At 44.6% G+C, this 18534-nt stretch overlaps 1 protein-coding gene and 1 pseudogene across 1 annotated transcript; both read left to right on the forward strand.

Annotated features, from left to right (window-relative positions):
- Positions 1-1089: 1089 nt before the first annotated feature.
- CLDN34 (claudin 34) lies at positions 1090-1955 on the forward strand. Its single transcript, XM_056560813.1, has one exon. It carries the CDS (start codon positions 1149-1151, stop codon positions 1953-1955), a length of 807 nt encoding a protein of 268 aa, XP_056416788.1. The 5' UTR covers positions 1090-1148.
- Positions 1956-12781: 10826 nt separating this feature from the next.
- On the forward strand, positions 12782-12882 carry LOC130359944 (U2 spliceosomal RNA; annotated as a pseudogene).
- The last annotated feature ends 5652 nt before the right edge of the window (positions 12883-18534 follow it).

Genomic DNA, 18534 nt, shown 5'->3' on the forward strand with positions numbered 1-18534 from the left:
CTTTAGCCTTCATTCATTTTTTCAGCAATGTGTACTACAATAGCTCTTCTGTGGGATCGGACCAATGGGTAACCTTCATTCATTATGCATTGATAGGACTTGGGTGCCTACGACCCTGTTGCTAGTTCACCGTGTACATGAAGTATTTGTGATATAAATATTAAATATAGTTACAAAAATAATTTAAAGGGGTACTCCGCCCCTAGACATCTTATCCCTTTTCCAAAGGATAGGGGATAAGATGTCAGATCACGGGGGTCCCGCCGCTGGGGACCCCCGGGATCTCAGCTGCAGCACCCACCTGTTGCGGCTTCCGGAAACTCTGGGGGCTTTGGCTCCCAACCATGGTGATGTGAGATCGTGACGTCACGACTCCGCCCCCGTGTGATGTCAAGCCCCACCCCTCCCATAAACTTGCATTGAGGGGGCGGGGCGTGATGTCACACGAGGGCGGAGTCGTGATGTCACGATCTCCCGTCACTGTGGTCGTGAGGTGTTAGGATGAGAGCCTCCAGCGCTGCCGGAAGCCACAACAGGTGGGTGCTGCAGCCGAGATCCCAGGGGGTCCCCAGCGGTGGAACCCCCGCGATCTGACATCTTATCCCCTATCCTTTCGATAGGGGATAAGATGTCTAGGGGCGGAGTACCCCTTTAAGAACCTTTGGTTAATTACAATATCCCAACATCTTTACATTTCTAGAAAAAATGATTCACATTTCAGATCCCGATGAACAAATAACACTTAGCACTGACTTGTGCTAGATACAGAAGGGGTTGTAGCATGAAGAGTAGCCGTACTGTTGACAACACAGCTTATCTTGTGTCTCAGTGCTGTAGGGTGTAATGCTGATCGTATGTTATAGACTTGTTTCCAGTTCCCTGGCAACTATGAATATCAGCCTGCCTAACAGTGGTGTCTGTTTTGTGGTAATACAAGTCAAGACAGTAGTGCCGAGGTGGAGACGAACGCTAAGATGAACAAGAATAGGTTGTTCTCTGCTGCAAATAGTTTGACCTGTTCTTTCATTCACATTACCATAGATGTTGAAACCTAACTTCTTTATTTATATTTTCTTTTTTAGTGACCGGTTATAAATGACTGTGACAAGTAACTGTGGAGCGGAGAGGCGGCTGAAGATCTCCAGGTCATGCCCTACCTGGCCAACACAGCAAATCTTCAAATGGCAGGATTTGCTATCTCCACTGTAGGCTGGATTTTGGGTTCCATTTCCACAGGACTTGTACAATGGAGAGTCTGGCATATAGCCAACACCACTATCATTTCTTCTGGAACTGCCTGGATAGGAATATGGAGGACTTGCTTCTTTAGTCACGTCTTGGTGTCTCCAGACCTGAAGACCATGTACTGTCAATATTATAGCGTGACAGACTCTTTTTTACCAAAAGAAATTTTGGTGGCACAAGGACTTATGTTAGTAGCTATCATTCTTGGGGCAGCCGGCAAAGCTGTATGTGTCTTTGGACTTAAAAATGTATATCAAGGTACAAGCCAAGTATCAGTTATACCCCGTTGGTTTACAGCAGGGGGAATTTTAATCCTTCTTTCCAGTATTTCCATTATTGTTCCCGTGGCCTGGAACATGCATTCTGTGGTCAGTAATTCCAGTATTCCCTTTCCAAGTACGTTTGACATTCCGTCTAGTCCCGAGAAGCAGGAAGTTGGAGCTGGGATTTCTATTGGCATCGTCTCTGGCATTTTACTTTTTATGAGTGGGATTTTATTCCTTTGTTACAGGTTACCTGAGAATTCTGATAACAGAGTACATCCTATAAGTGAGGGGGATTCCATGTTCTCTGACGGTTCCAGCATGGGCTCTGGATTAAAGGAGAACCCCAGGAGCTATCTCACATTAAAACATTATTTAAATGCAACATTAAACTGTGATGGAATTAAGAACGATGCCTTTATCTGGGAGATAGATGAAAAGCTATGAGTATACAGTGGTCCCTCAACATACGATGGTAATCCGTTTCAAATGGACCATCGTTTGTTGAAACCATCGCATGTTGAGGGATCCGTGCAAAGTATAGGACAGTGGTCTACAACCTGCGGACCTCCAGATATTGCAAAACTACAACACCCAGCATGCCCGGACAGCCAACGGCTGTCCGGGCATGCTGGGTGTTGTAGTTTTGCAACATCTGAAGGTCCGCAGGTTGAAGACCATTGGTAAAGGAAGTTGTACTCACCTGTTCCCGTTGCTCCGGACCGTCACCGCTTCCCTGGATGTCGCCTTCCATCTCTGTCGCCGCGTCCCCGGGGTGTCCCAGACGGTCCATCAAGACCTCTGCTTCCCTGACATCCTCGCTCTCCGTCGCCGCCATCACGTCGCTACGCACACCGCTCCTATTGGATGAAGTGCGCAGCGACGTGATGATGATGATGGAGAGCGCCGACGATGCAGGGGATCCCGAAGAGGACGCACCGGAGCCCCAAGGACAGGTAAGTGATCATCAGCGGACCACACGGGGCACCGTAAACGGCTATCCGGTGGCAGCTGAAGCAGTCTGCGCTGCCGGATAGCCGTTTATTCGATGGCCCAACATACAAAAGCATCGTATGTTGATGCTGCCGTCAACATGTATGTTGAAATGATCGTATGTCGGGGCCATCGTAGGTCGGGGGGTCACTGTACATACATATGAGTTTGTATACAAAAGGCTAGTGCAAAAGTGTCAGTATTGCTCATCGCTTTAATTTTCCCACTGAAATCTTATTGGTTGTTATGACCCATGTGAACATTTCTAATTTGCATGTTTTATGCATGAGCCACTAATTCAGGCGTAGATTTAGGAATGTAAAAATAGGGGAGGTACCCACAGAGACCAAAGAGGTGACTACTTTAAATTTCTAAAGGTCCTTAAAAAAGCACTCTGGGAATTGTTATAACTATATAGTGCAGCATAGGATGTTAATAGAGAATAATGTAGAGGTTCTTGTGTATGGCTTGGCTTGTGTTTACCTGTTTTAGTTGATGTGGTATGCATGGGTTTTATGCCATTTTAATTTCTATTTACTATCTGATATGCAACCTTAAAGGGGTATTCCAGGAAAAAACTTATATAGATATCAGAGATATATATATATATATATATATATATATATATATATATATATATATATATAAACTGATATATATATATATATATATATATATATATATATATATATATATATATATCAAGAGGCTCCAGAAAGTTAAAAAGATTTGTAAATTACTTCTATTAAAAAATCTTAATCCTTCCAATAATAATCAACTGCTGAAGTTGAATTGTTCTTTTCTGTCTGGCAACAGTGCTCTCTGCTGACATCTCTGCTTGTCTCGGAAACTGCACAGAGTAGAAGAGGTTTGCTGTGGGGATTTGTTACTACTCTGCACAGTTCCCGAGACACGTGTCATCAGAGAGACAGAAAAGAGAAACTCAACTTCAGCAGCTCATAAGTACTGAAAGGATTAAGATTTTTTAATAGAAGTAATTTACAAATCTGTTTAATTCTCTGGAGCCAGTTGATATATAAAAAAAAAGTTTTTTCCTGGATAACCCCTTTAATGCTGTATACTTTTCCCATGATGCCTCCGACTTTGCAGAGAGAGGAATTAGATTCTCATCACTGCCCTTGCACTGTCCTCAGTGCAGTAACTAATAAATTCAGATCAAGTTCAGGCCCCTTACACTATAGAGTTATGTATGAGATATAGCTTCAACCGGTCTCCTCTTCTCCCGGTTACAGCAGCTCTTACACATACAGATCTGGACAGGGAACCCACAAGAAAATGCTTCTTCAGGTTGTTTGAAGTTTTGCCAACACTTCTTCTTACAAGTACTGAATAAGACTTAAGATCTTCATATAACTCCTTAGTTGTAATTATAGGTCACATCACATGAAGATTTGAGGTCTTCAAGTGCGGTGTATAACTCTGCAGAAATCTGTGTATGGACTCGCCTACTATATATCCTGATCCCATAAAGATAACAGCAGCAGCATACAGACAGAGTTGGGAAGGGAGAGCTCTGGGAGCTGCCAGGGGGGGATCGGATAGGTGATGATGACATTATGTTGTTCACAGAAAGTCAGCTGACCCAGGACTGACCACTTTCTTTGACATGTAATTTTCTGCTAGTCTTAGTGCTGGGCACATGACCCAGCTACAGTAATGACATGTATGGATGCAGCTGAGCTATATTACACACATGGCACTGTAGGAATAATGGAGGTGAAGTATAAGGGCAAAAAAAGGAAGTGATTCTTCAAATAACAAAAGCTGGAAACCAATGACTTTAGTAGGACTAGTATTTATTTACAAGACAGTGATTCAAGGGGAAATGTATCAAAATGACTGTAGTTCAAGAGAAAACCCATAGTAGTCAATGAGGTCACTGCTATTTACTACATTTAACATGTCTATATTTTTTATATTTTCTAAACACAGATATCATTTTGCAAGTTGTAAAAGTTTAATTTATTAATTTGTACAATATTGTATACTTGTTATGGTGGTTAGTTATATATACTGATGACACACCCTGTACATTGTATTCACATCTGAACTGTGACAAATTATAAAGCACTATGTACTAGTGTTAATAGTGTTCAGTGGCCTCATTTCTCCCTGGATGAAAATATTTTTTATACTCTGAATAGATATATATATATATATATATATATATATATATATATATATATATATATGTATAATTGTTTTTAATTATTGTTATTATTGCTATTTCTAGTACCATAAGTTACATGTTGTACATTGTCCACATAGTCTGCTTTGCATATCATATCCAGTGTTTGAATTACACGTTGTCTTCACCATTTGCAGCCAAATCTAGGATCCTGCTGCTTTCATGTTACCAGAAAGTAGTTCTAGTAAATCTTAGGCTGGGTCCACACTACGTTTTGTCCCATACGGGAGCGCATACGGCAGGAGGGAGCTAAAACCTTGCGCTCCCGTATGTGACCGTATGCGCTCTCGTATGCCATTCACTTCAATGAGCCGACCGGAGTGAAACGTTCGGTCCGGTCGGCTCATTTTTGCGCCGTATGCGCTTTTACAACCGGACCTAAAACCGTGGTCAACCACGGTTTTAGGTCAGGTTGTAAAAGCGCATACGGCGCAAAAATGAGCCGACCGGACCGAACGTTTCACTCCGGTCGGCTCATTGAAGTGAATGGCATACGGGAGCGCATACGGTCACATACGGGAGCGCAAGGTTTTAGCTCCCTCCTGCCGTATGCGCTCCCGTATGGGACAAAACGTAGTGTGGACCCAGCCTTACTCTGTTTCAAGCAAAATTGTGAAAGCAGCTACAGGTTTGAATGGAGAAAAAACATTCAGAAGCAGCATAAAATCAGCAAAGTATTTGCAAAATTGTTCATTTGGTTTACCCCCTTTGTATGAGATATACCGTATTTATCGGGGTATACCACGCACCGGCCTATAACACGCACCCTCATTTTACCAAGGATATTTGGGTAAAAAAAGTTTTTTACCTAAATATCCTTGGTAAAATGAGGGTGCGTGTGTGTGCATGTGTATACCCCGATACACTGTTTCTGACCCCGCAGAAGCCCCCAGGAAAGGCAGGGGGAGAGAGGCCGTCGCTGCCCGCTTCTCTCCCCCTGCCTTTCCTGGGGTCTAGAGCCCTGCTGCCACCGATTCTCTCCCCCTGGCTATCTGCGCTGCTGCCCCATTGCCGGCACCACTGCCCCATTGCCTCCCCCATCCCCAATTTTATAATTACGGTACCTGTTGCCTGGGTTGGGTCCGTGCTGCTTCTGGCTCCGGTGTGGCATCTCCTGTGTCGTTGCTATGCGCTGCGAGGCGCAATGACGAGTGACGTCTTCAACACGCCACCACTCGTCATTGTGCAGCGCATAGCAATGACGCAGGAGACGCCGGAGCCAGAAGCAGCTCGGACCCGACCCCGGCAACAGGTACCGTAATTATAAAACCGGGGATGGGGGAGAAAATGGGGCAGCGGCGCCGGCAGTCTCTGGACCCCAGGATAGGCAGGGGCAGAAAATCGGGCAGCGGCGGCAGGTCTCTGGACCTGAAAAAGCCGCTGCAGTTCATTGATTTAAAGCGCCCGCTTTAAATCATTGAACTGCAGCAGCTTATCGGCGTATAACACGCAGGTAGACTTTAGGCTAAAAATTTTAGCTCAAAAAAATGCGTGTTATACGCCGATAAATACGGTAGTTTTAACCTGTCTCCTCAGTTGACACAGTTTAAATACTGCTATGTGGTCAGTTTTTATAAAATATCATATTTTATAATATTTATACTTGTTTCCTTTGTCCAGAGGGTAATGCATACTTTATTCAAGATGGTGACTTTTACTTTACCACATATGCAACCCATCTGAGCACACGGCAGGACTAGGCTTGCCACCTGGCCGGCATTTTACCGGCACAGCCAGTATTATGGACACCCTGCCAGTATTCTTATATTAAAAATACCGGCCATTCAATGGCCGGTATTTATCCAACCAATCCTCCAACATGCCCCCCCACAGAATGCGTATGGTAGTACCTCTAAGGCTATATTTGCAGAGGTAAAATCTGCCGTAAAATACAGTTCTGTGCAAGTTTATCCGAGCTGTGAGATTCTTCCACACAGAAATTGATATGGGGTACCGATTAAAAATTTTAGCATACCAATTCTGTTTGCAAATTTTTACCCTAACGGTTGCACATTTGCCACAGGTTCGGTATCAGAACGTTTCCATTGTATTTTCGCTGACCCTAATACAGTGCGGTAACATGTATATTCACAGGCTGTTGCCCTGTGATTCTATGAACATATTGTAGACCACAAATAGAAAACTTTATTCTGACTATTGGACTGAGTGAGTCAATTTCTCTTGAGTAGTGATCCAAAATGTTTGTGGGTACTTATAAACTACAAAACTACAACTCCCAGCATGTTGGACTATATAGTAGTATATAGTATAAGTCAGTGTTTCCCAACCAGAGCACCTCCAGCTATTGCAAAACTACAACTCCCAGCATGTTGGACTATATATAGTGTTGCTCGCGAATATTCGCAATTCGAATATTATTCGCGAATATCGCATATTCGCGAATTCGCGAATTTCGCGAATATAGCGCTATATATTCGTAATTACGAATATTCGTTGTTTTTTTTTGTTTTTTTCTTCACAGTACACATCACAGTGATCACCCCTCTCTGCTTCCAGCTTGTGTGGTGTAAAGAAGGCTGTAATACTACTGTGTGAGACTGGCGTGCAAAAATTCAAATATACGAAAATTAGCATATGCGAATTTTCGCATATGCGAATTTTCGCACGTGCTAATTTTGTGTATGCGAATTTTCACATATTTTAATTTTCGTATACGCGAATCTTCGCGTATGCGAAAATAAAACGAGAATATAACGAATATGCGAATATTCGCGAATATATACGAATATTCGTCCATATATTCGCGAATATTCGCGAATTCGAATATGGCCTATGCCGCTCAACACTAACTATATAGTAGTATATAGTATAGGTCAGTGTTTCCCAACCAGAGTGCCTCCAGCTGTTGCAAAACTACAACTCCCAGCATGCCCGGACAGCCAACGGCTGTCCGGGCATGCTGGGAGTTGTAATTTTGCAACAGCTGGAGGCGCTCTGGTTGGGGACCACTGACCTATACAATACTGGAAGTTGTAGTTTTTCGGAGGGCATCCAACGCTACCCAAAGACAGATGTTGGGAGGGGAATAAGGACGGTTATATTGCAGCGGTCTCCAAACTGTGGACCTCCAGCTGTGGCAAAACTACTGTGGCTGTCAATGGTTGTCCAGGCATGCTGGGAGTTTTGCAACAGCAGGAGGCGCTCTGGTTGGGAAACACTGACCTATACTATATACTACTATATAGTCTAACATGCTGGGAGTTGTAGTTTTCGTTTGGGGCAGCTGCTGACCCACAGGCTGTATCAGGGCATGCTGGGAGTTGTAGTTAGTAACTAACTGCAACTCCCATATTTGGTCTAAAAAGAATAAAAAAATTAAAAAAGCGTTCAAAAAGTCCCATCAAAACAAAAATGGAACTGTTTAAAACTACAGATCGGGGGGCAAAAAATGAGCCCTCATACAGGACTGTATAAGGAGAAATAAAAAAGTTATAGGGGTCAGAATAGGACATAGGACAAAATTTCCCCCCGCACATGTGTATCCTGTGATGTTACGCATCTATAATTAATTATGCAAATTAGCATGGCAACCGTAAGCAGGGCAGGCTGCATCATGACAGGACTGATATCAGCCATCCTCCCCGATTAGCCTGTTACACTTTAGTAAATTGGGATAAATATAGATACCATGTCATGGCCTACATTTTCTGTATCCCAATGTAGTAAAGTGGAGTAAGCTGTTCAATGACCGGCATCAGTCCTGTCCTATGTTATGGCTTATCCTATAGTGTGCTAGAAGGGCTTGTCTCTGAAGTAAAGTGAAAGTGGCCATCTTGATGTATGCATTATCACTTATACAAAACAAGCAGGTAAAAATAATAAAACATGTTTAATAAAATCTTTATTTTGGAGTAAACCAATGTATTTTTTTATCATGCTGCTTTTTTTTTTATGTCCTGGGGGACCCCTTTGATTGGTTAGGCTCCTTTCACACTATGAGTATTCATCTGTTATTAAACATCCGTTTTCTGTGTAAAAACGGATGTATAATAACGGATGAAATAACGGCTGAATAACGTCCGTCAAAATAACGGGCATATTCATCCGTTAAGACCCGTTATAACCTCCGTCATGTACGGACGTTTTAACACCTCTGCCTACAGACTCCCACAACCGGGACTACTACTACTCCCATCATGGAACAGACTTGTTTCCATGATGGGAGTAGTAGTTCCCTGGCTGCGGAAGTCTGCTAGTGGCTGGGGATGCTACAATAGTGTTTGTACTACAACCCCCATCATGGAATAGACTCTGTTCCATGATGGGGGTTTTAGTACGTGGGTTGAGGGAACGATCGCCCCGGGTCTCACTTCTGAGACCTGATGCGATCAGAAGTTATTAAACAGGGGAGCAGGCGGAAACCTCCACTCCTCTGTGATGTACGGTGCATTTTACTTTCATTTTTAAATTCCCCTCGGGGAACCCTCAATGGCTGCGGGGGACAATACCAATATAAATGTGCTGCAGGGGGGGCAAGACTTATATAGTGCAGCAGGGGGCAAGATATATAGAAGCACTGCAGGGGCAAGACACATACACCCCCTCCCCCCTAGCGATTCTATATATCTTTCCCCACCGCAGTGCTTCTATTTGAAAACCCCGCCGGGAGCCCTGAATGGCTCCCCCTTACTGCCCATTCAGGACTCCCGGAGGGAATTTAAAAATGAAAGTAAAATCCATCGTACTTCGCAGGGGAGTGGAGCATGCCGCCCACTTCCCTGTTTAATAACTTCTAACCGCATCGGGTCTCAGAAGTGAGACCCAGTGCGATCAATCCCTCAGCCCCTGTACTACAACCCCCATCGTGGAACAGAGTCTGTTCCATGATGAGGGCTGTAGTGCAAACACTATTGTAGCCTCCCCAGCCACCGGCAGACTCCCGAAGCCAAGGAACTACTACTCCCATCATGAAAACAAGTCTGTATCATGATGGGAGTAGTAGTAGTCCCTCAGCACTGAAGGAGTCTGCTGATGTCACCTCTTCTGAGCATGCTTAGAAGTAATAACAGATATTATAAACCAGGTGCAAACGGCTGACATAAAGGCTCATCTGTTTGCCATAGACTTCAATGTTAGAAATAACGGCCGTTAATTTACCAGTTTCTTGTGATGGAAGACAAATTAGTGCATGTGCCGTTTTTTCTTCCGTCACAAATATTGTCCATTATTCATGATGGGCTATAACGGGTCATAATGGATAATCAAAAAATCCCATAGACTTGAATGGGATTTTGTAACGGCTGTTTAACATCTGTTTTTAAGGCTTTCCTAACAAAAGTTTATAACGGGTCTTTTAACGGAGCAACTTCATAGTGTGAAAGGGGCCTAATATAAAGGGAAGAGGCTTTTTTTGGTACCTTGTGCTTCCCCACTGTTGACATGATAGGGCCTTTAGACAGCCTGTCAGTTATAAACTGTTAGACATAATACCTTACAATAAATGAATATTGCAATTTCTCATATACAGTATCAACAGTCAAAATAGGTATTGGATTCCCAAATCTACAAAAATTTTTTTAAAAAGAAGTAACCCCATCATTCTGTTCTTAATTGTGCTGTTAATTTAATAGACAAGTACAGTGAGGACAGAGATAGATGTCTGACATAGATGATATCAAGTAAAAGTCACATATTAGAAAGTCAAGTGCGCTGCTCACTTATGTTGTAAGCTGAATAGAGCTGCAGGTGTACGCAGCATGCAGTGTGGAATATGTGCAGACGGACATGCACAATGATTGGGCAGAGGGGGCATGGCAACATGGTCGGTGGAGATGCCCACAGCTCACAAGCTCCAAACACTTTTCCACTTCATAAATGTAAAAAGAATTGCTTAACCTGCCATATGCCCGGAACCTATTGGTGGTTTTTGTCATCAGTGATTGTTTATAGAGAGCCAATATCTTTTCTACGGGGTACATAAAAATTACATGACTAACAAAATAGCGCTCATTATAAAGACATATTAACCATTAGTTCAATAAAACTCACTACACGCACCTCCATATACAACACATGACCTCTGAGGCCAGTGAATGGCGGCAGAGTCACATGATGCCCTTTGTACACTTTGTACATTTCTGGAGTGCGGAGTCGGGAGTGGTGCCAGCACTAGAACGATGACGAATTTACGGGTAAGTAAAAGATTTTTTTTTTTTTTCAAGTCCGTTTCAATTTGGAAGGATTTTTTGTAAACTATAGGGAAACCCCTTTAACTCTTATATATGTTGTATCACTAAACTGTTTAAAATTAGGCCATTCATTTGCACTATTTATAAAGTATAATTACCCAGTATTTAGGTTTATAGCAAACACCCGCAGCCATGTAAGATGAATGTACAAGACATAGCTATGCTCCAAAAGAGATGACATAAAGAAGTCTGTAACATAATCCAGAGATGTGTGCGTCTCCAGTACTGGCTGGGGAAAGATGGTATCAGTTTCCGGTGTCACATAATATCTTATAAGACAGATGAGAAAGGCTAGGCAGGGAAACCTTTAACATTTTTTATGATTCTATCTACTGATCATCTATACAGCTAGTCTACAGCCTGGGATCACATAGAAAAGAAAGTACTTGGTGGAAATGGAGCCAAAAATCTTCACCAAAATCTACATGTTGCGCGGTTACAATTCCAAGGCATTTCCACCACACATAGGATATGCAGGTTTAAAAATCCATTGTACTGTGAATTTGGCAGGAATTTCACAGCCAATCTGTCAATATCTAGTCTATCTATTTGTTTAATATCTATTTAATTTCCCCCCCACAGAATGCATATGGTATTGTACCTCTTAGGGTACGTTCACACTATGGAATTCCTGCGGAATTCCATGGGCGGAATTCCGCAAGTGGAATTCCGCGGTGTGAACTTCACACTGTGGAATTTCAGCTGCGGACAATTCTTCTGCTGAAACTGTTCCGCGCAAAGAAAGAACATGTTCATCCCTTGCGCGGATTCCGCGAGCACTGCATAACCGTCAATGGTGACGGCTCAGTGCCCCGTGGTCCTAGCAGCGAAGTATTTTCAGCGGTGGCCGCCAGACGGGATCTCCACCTGCTGAATTCAGCGAGCGGAGATTCCGCAGTGTGAACGCACCCTAAGGCAAAATTTGCAGAGGTAAAATCTGCCATAAAATACAGTACTGTGCAAGTTTATCCGAGCTGTGAGATTCTTCCACACAGAAATTGATATGGGGTACTGATTTAAAATTTTAGCATAACAATTCTGTTTGCTAATTTTTACCATAACCGTTGCACATGTGTCACAGATTTGGTATGGATGTGCTGCAAAATCCATATCAGAACGTTTCCATTGTATCTTCGCTGACCCTAATACAGTGCGGATAAGATGCCTGTGCGCGTGAGTCCCGCCGCTGGGGACCCCCTGGATCTTGCACGCGGCACCCCTTCTGTAATCAGTCCCCGAAGCGTGTTCGCTCTGGGTCTGATTACCGGCGACCACACGGCCGGCGGCGTGTGACGTCACGCCTCCGCCCCCGTGTGACGTCGCACTCCGCCCCTCAATGCAAGCCAACGGGAGGGGGCGTGACAGCTATCATGACCCCTCCCGTAGGCTTGCATTGAGGGGCGGAGCACGACGTCACACGGGGGCGGAGGCGTGACGTCACACGCCGCCGGCCGTGTCGTCACCGGTAATCAGACCCGGAGCGAACACGCTCAAGGGACTGATTACAAACGGGGTGCCGGGTGCAAGATCCTGGGGGTCCCCAGCGGCGGGACTCCCGCGATCAGGCATCTTGTCCCCTATCCTTTGGAGAACCCCTTTAAAAAAGGATATGTAAAATAACTGCAGCTTCCTGGTACAGATCCTGCACCCAAAAATGTCTTTATTATTGTGTTTTATTGCATTTGTCATGTCCTACTATAGGAGTTGACTCATGGGCTGATGAAGGATTTCCTGAGTAATTACTGTTCTCTAAACTGTGATTTATCTCTATGAGGTTCCATGCCTGGGATTACATGTAGATAAGAATCAAAGAATTGAATCATCCTGGTAATTCTTCCAAGTCCAATCTAAAGGGATATCAAATATCTCAGCCTTTTGGCTAAGATCAAGTGTAGTGTCTGTTCTTATCAGTGTCAGAATAGGGGCACTGATGTAGGATGGATGCTGCATGGAGAGAGCAGGTGTACAAGGGTGTTCCGGGGCTGGTTCTGAGGAATCAGCTTGACGGCTGCCCCGATGTGACCTGTTTCCTCCGGGTCTTGCCATGAGGCTGAGAGGGTCTAGAGCCGAGGTACTTTAGTGCCTCAGGGAGTGGTTACCCCGAGGTGCCAAAACTCACTGGGAGTATTGGCTCACTGAATGGAAGCACGGGCACCATGAACTCTTCACCTTGTGGCACTCACCTCTTGAGTCCCGGCCTTCTGGCTAGGATCATAGAATTTTTTATAGATCCGGCTGGATGTCTGGGCAGTATATCTGCACACATTCACTTATTATTATAAAAAAAATTGTCACTGTGTCACTTTTTGCATGTTGTGTGTCCACAGGATTTGTCAGGATGCGGTAGCCCTTCTGGCTGTCCCTCCTGGAAGTCTAGGGGAGGTATGTGTGGCCATCAGGTTCCGCACCTCCCTGCAAAAACCCTGGGTACTCCTGCATGGACAGGGTACCGACCCTTATCGCCTCTGCGGGCAGATACCTTGGCTAGCACCAAGGGGGATGCCGGGAGCATTTGTGGTCCCTTAGTAGCTTCGGCGAAAAGGGACATCAAACCTGGAACCTCGCAGGTACCTTATGGTCCGGAGGCGAAGGGTAAGGTTTGTTAGGGGGTCTCTCCTATCGGAGAAGGGCTTGCGATAGACCGCATCCTTTGTGCAGATTTTTTTTGTGTAACACGTTTGCACTTTTCTTGCACTTTGGGTGATTCGAGAGCACATTCCTCGGCTCTTAAAAAAATAAATAAATATCTTCAAGGTAATTTCCCTTCCATAAAAGGAGTGACTACAAAGGAAGAGAGGGTAAAGTGTACAAAGGCCTCTTTTCATCCCTAGAACCTGCAAGGGCTCAGGCTGGGTCCAGAGTCCCATTTTTTGTATGGAACTAAATTCTACAATGGGCACTGCAGCTAAAATATTGTTAGCCTTCAGCCATAGCTTTACACTATATGTGCACATAGATTTAAAAGTGGCATTGCCTCGGTGGGGGATCTAGGGCAAGTGTTCTCGGTTCACCGGTTAGTGAGCGGATTATAAAGTGAGCAGTTAAATGGCTATGAGCCCTTCAAGAGCCTTCGGCCCCAGAAGTCGCCGAAACTGCCCACATTATAATCTTCTAGGTAGATTAGGGGCAAGGCCATTTAGTCAATGACCAGGCCCTCCTGTTTCTCGGGCCCCATAGCAATTTCATACCCTTTGACTATGTTGTGCTTTTTGGGGAGATTCTAGCTAGGCTATATTCCCTTTTTAATGTTCTAAGGCTTTTTAAATGAATCAAGCAGTGACTTTTAGGGATGCTATCCCAATAGATGGCACCAGAGAGCAAGCTCTCTTCTTTCTGGGACAGTGGGCATAGCTTTCATAAAGCTACACATGTGTGCTGATGGTGTACGGAGAAGAAAAGCCCAGACACACAATAAAGACTGCATAAAATATTTTACTTGAATAAATGTTTATTCAGTTATTGGAAACAGAAGATATGCAAACCATTTGGCATTGTTCTTATAGGAGGCATTACTTGTATCCTGGAAACCTTCCATAAATAACATGCAGTGGCATGCAGCTTTGCATTGACAGTTAGTATTGTGGCTTTTGCCTTATGTGCAGTGGCATACCTACCATTTGGTGAACCAGGCCCCCGCTGTATACCCGGGATGGGGGGGCGGGGGGGGGGGGGGGGGGGGGGTTTACAGGCATATAAGAAACATGTGGCCAAGTATTATCCAAATATCTCCAGCCGCTTGGAAGTTATGCAGGCCCCTGGCAAATGAGGGTGAGTGAGGGTTAAATTACCTATCCTATTGTTGGTGACACATAAGTAACATGTGTGCCAAGTTTCATGTTAATATCTTAAGCCGTTTGGAAGTTTTTGTGGAACATACATACATACATACCCACACACGTTGAGTTTTATATATATATACTAGCTGAGTACCCGGCGTTGCCCGGTTTTTCCTTCCTAATCCTTGTTGGGGAGGAAAATAAACAAAGGAGGAAGCTTTTTACTTCATATGCAGTCCTCATATATTGTTGTCATATGCCAACCCCACATCCCGACCTCCTATCCTGTCCTCCTATCTGGACCTCCTGTCCCCACCTCCTGTCCCGACCTCCTATACCGTCCTTCTATCCCGACCTCCTATTCCGAGCTCCTATGCCATCCTCCTATCCCGTCCTCCTATCTCCATCTCCTATCCCGTCCTCCTATCCCGTCCTCCTATCCAGTCCTCCTATCTCGACCTCCTATCCCGTCCTCCAATCTCGAGCTCCTATCCCGACCTCCTATCCTGACCTCCTATCCCGACCTCCTCTCCCGACCTCCTATCCCGTCCTCCTATCTCAACCTCCTATCTGAACCTCCTATCCCGTTCTCCTATCCCGACCTCCTATCCCGTCCTCCTATCCTGACCTCCTTTCCCGTCCTCATATCTCAACCTCCTATCTTGACCTCCTATCCCGTCCTCCTATCTCGACCTCCTATCCCAACCTCCTATCCAGAACTCCTATCCCGTCCTCATATCGCGTCCTCCTATCCCGTCCTCCTATCCCAACCTCCTATCCCGACCTCCCATCCCGTCCTCATATCCCGACCTGTAATATGTGTACCAGGTATTGAAATAGCTCCAGCCGTACGGAAATGATATGGGAACATACATTTCCCATTGATTTGCATGGGACTTTAAACAAAAACCCCGACCCTCACAAATAGGGGTAGTTAAGGGTTAAATTAACTACCCTATATTTTAAGTGGACATATAAGTAACATGTGACCAAGTATTATCGAAATATCTCCAGTCGTTTGGAAGTTATGCGGTAACATATATTTCCCATTGACTTGTATGGGACTTTAAACATAAGCCCCGCCCCTGGAAAATGGGGGTGAGTAAGGGTTAAATCACCTATCCTATGTTTGTTGTTGACATATAAGTAACGTGTGTGCCAAGTTTAATGTTGATATCTTTAGCCGTTTGGACGTTTTTGTGGAACATACATACACACACATACACGCGTTGAGTTTTATATATATATATACTAGCTGAGTACCCGGCGTTGCCCGGTTTTTCCTTCCTCATCCTTGTTGGGGAGGAAAATCAACAGAGGAGGAAGCTTTTGACTTCATATCCCATCCCCATATATTGTTGTCATATCCCAACGATATATATCGTCCTCATACCCTGACCTCCTATCCAGTCCTCCTATCCCATCCTCTTATCCCATCCTCCTGTCCCGACCTCCTGTCCCGTCCTCCTATCTCGACCTCCAATCCCGACCTCCCATCTCAACCTCCTATCCTGACCTCCTATCCCATACTCCTATGTCGACCTCCTATCTCCACCTTATATCCTGACCTCCTAACTTGACCTCCTATCCCACCATCCTATCCCAACCTCCTATCCCAACCTCCTATCCCATCCTCCTATCTCGACCTCCTATCCTGTCCTCATATTCCGACTTCCTATCCCGACCTCCTTTCCCGTCCTCTAATCTCTACCTCCTATCTCGACCTCCTATCTTGACCTCCTATCCTGACCTCCTATCCCAACCTCCTATCCTGACCTCCTATCCCGTCCTCCTGTCCCGTCCTCCTATCCCGTCCTCCTATCTCGTCCTCATATCCCGTCCTCATATCCCGTCCTCCTATCCCGTCCTCCTATCCCGTCCTCCTATCCCGTCCTCCTATCTCGACCTCCTATCCCGACCTCCTATCCAGTCCTCCTATCTCGACCTCCTATCCCGTCCTCCTATCCCGTCCTCCTATCCCGACCTCCTATCCTGACCTCCTATTTCATCCTCCGATCTCGACCTCCTATCCCATCCTCCTATCTCGACCTCCTATCCCGACCTCATATCTCGACCTCCTATCCCGACCTCATATCTCGACCTCCTATCCCGACCTCATATCTCGATCTCCTATCCCGACCTCATATCTCGACCTCCTATCCCGACCTCCTATCCCGACCTCCTATCTCGACCTCTTGTCCCGACCTCCTATCCCAACCTCCCATCTTGACCTCCTATCCTGACCCGTAATATGTGTACCAGGTATTGAAATATCCCCAGCCATACGGAAGTTATGTGGGAACATACATTTCCCATTGATTTGCATGGGACTTTAAACAAAAACCCAACCCCGACACTCACAAATGGGGGTAGTTAAGGGTTAAATTAACTATCCTATATTTTAAGTGGACAGATAATTAACATGTGACCTAGTATTATCGAAATATCACCAGCCGTTTGAAAGTTATGTGGTAACATCTTTCCCATTCACTTGTATGGGACTTTAAACATAAACCCCGCCCCTGGCAAATGGGAGTGAGTAAGGGTTAAATCACCTATCCTATGTTTGTTGCTGACATATAAGTAACATGTGTGCCAAGTTTCATTTTAATATCTTTAGCCGTTTGGAAGTCTTTGTGGAACATACATACACACACACACGTGGAGTTTTATATATATATATATATATATATATATATATATATATATATATATATATACTAGCTAGTACCCGGCGTTGCCCGGTTTTTCCTTCCTAATCCTTGTTGGGGGGGGAAAATAAACAAAGGAGGAAGCTTTTTACTTCATATCCAGTCCTCATATATTTTTGTCATATCCTGACCTCCTATCCCGACCTCCTTTCCCGACCTCCTAACCCGTTCTCCTATCCCGTCCTCCAATCCCATCCTCCTATCCCGTCCTCTTTTCCCGTCCTCCTATCTCAACCTCCTTTCCTGTCCTACTTTCCCATCCTCCTTTCCCGTCCTCCTATCCCGTCCTCCTATCCCGTCCTCCTATCCCGTCCATCTAGCCCATCCATCTATCCCGTCCTCCTATCCCGTCCTCCTATCCCGTCCTCCTATCCCGACCTCCTATCCCGACCTCCTATTCCGACCTCTTATCCCATCCTCCTATCCTGTCCTCCTATCCCGTCCTCCTATCCCGTCCTCCTATCCCGACCTCCTATCCCGTCCTCCTATCCCGTCCTCCTATCCCGTCCTCCTATCCCGTCCTCCTATCCCGTCCTCCTATCCCGGTCTTCCTATCCCGTCCTCATATCCCGACCTCCTATACCGACCTCCTATGTTGACCTCCTATCCCGACCCGTAATATGTGTACCAGTTATTGAAATATCTCCAGCCATACAGAAGTTATATGGGAACATACATTTCCCATTGATTTGCATGGGACTTTAAACAAAAACCCCGACCCTCACAAATGGGGGTAGTTAAGGGTTAAATTAACTATCCTATATTTTAAGTGGACATATAAGTAACATGTGACCAAGTATTATCAAAATATCTCCAGCCGTTTGGAAGTTATGCAGTAACATATTTTTCCCATTGACTTGTATGGGACTTTAAACATAAACCCCGCCCCTGGCAAATGGGGGTGAGTAAGGGTTAAATCACCTATCCTATGTTTGTTGTAGACATATAAGTAACATGTGTGCCAAGTTTTATGTTAATATCTTTAGCCGTTTGGACGTGATGCTGGAGCATACACACATACATACATACATACACACATACATACATGCATACATACATACATACATACATACACACGTTGAGTTTTATATATATATATATATATATATATATATACATACATGCTGT

The sequence above is a fragment of the Hyla sarda genome, chromosome 2 (genome assembly GCF_029499605.1).
Source record: "Hyla sarda isolate aHylSar1 chromosome 2, aHylSar1.hap1, whole genome shotgun sequence".
Lineage (NCBI taxonomy): Eukaryota > Metazoa > Chordata > Amphibia > Anura > Hylidae > Hyla > Hyla sarda.

Bases quoted from the DNA above. Each gene is read 5' to 3' on its own strand.
- CLDN34 (XM_056560813.1), top strand. From the start codon at position 1,149: ATGCCCTACCTGGCCAACACAGCAAATCTTCAAATGGCAGGATTTGCT.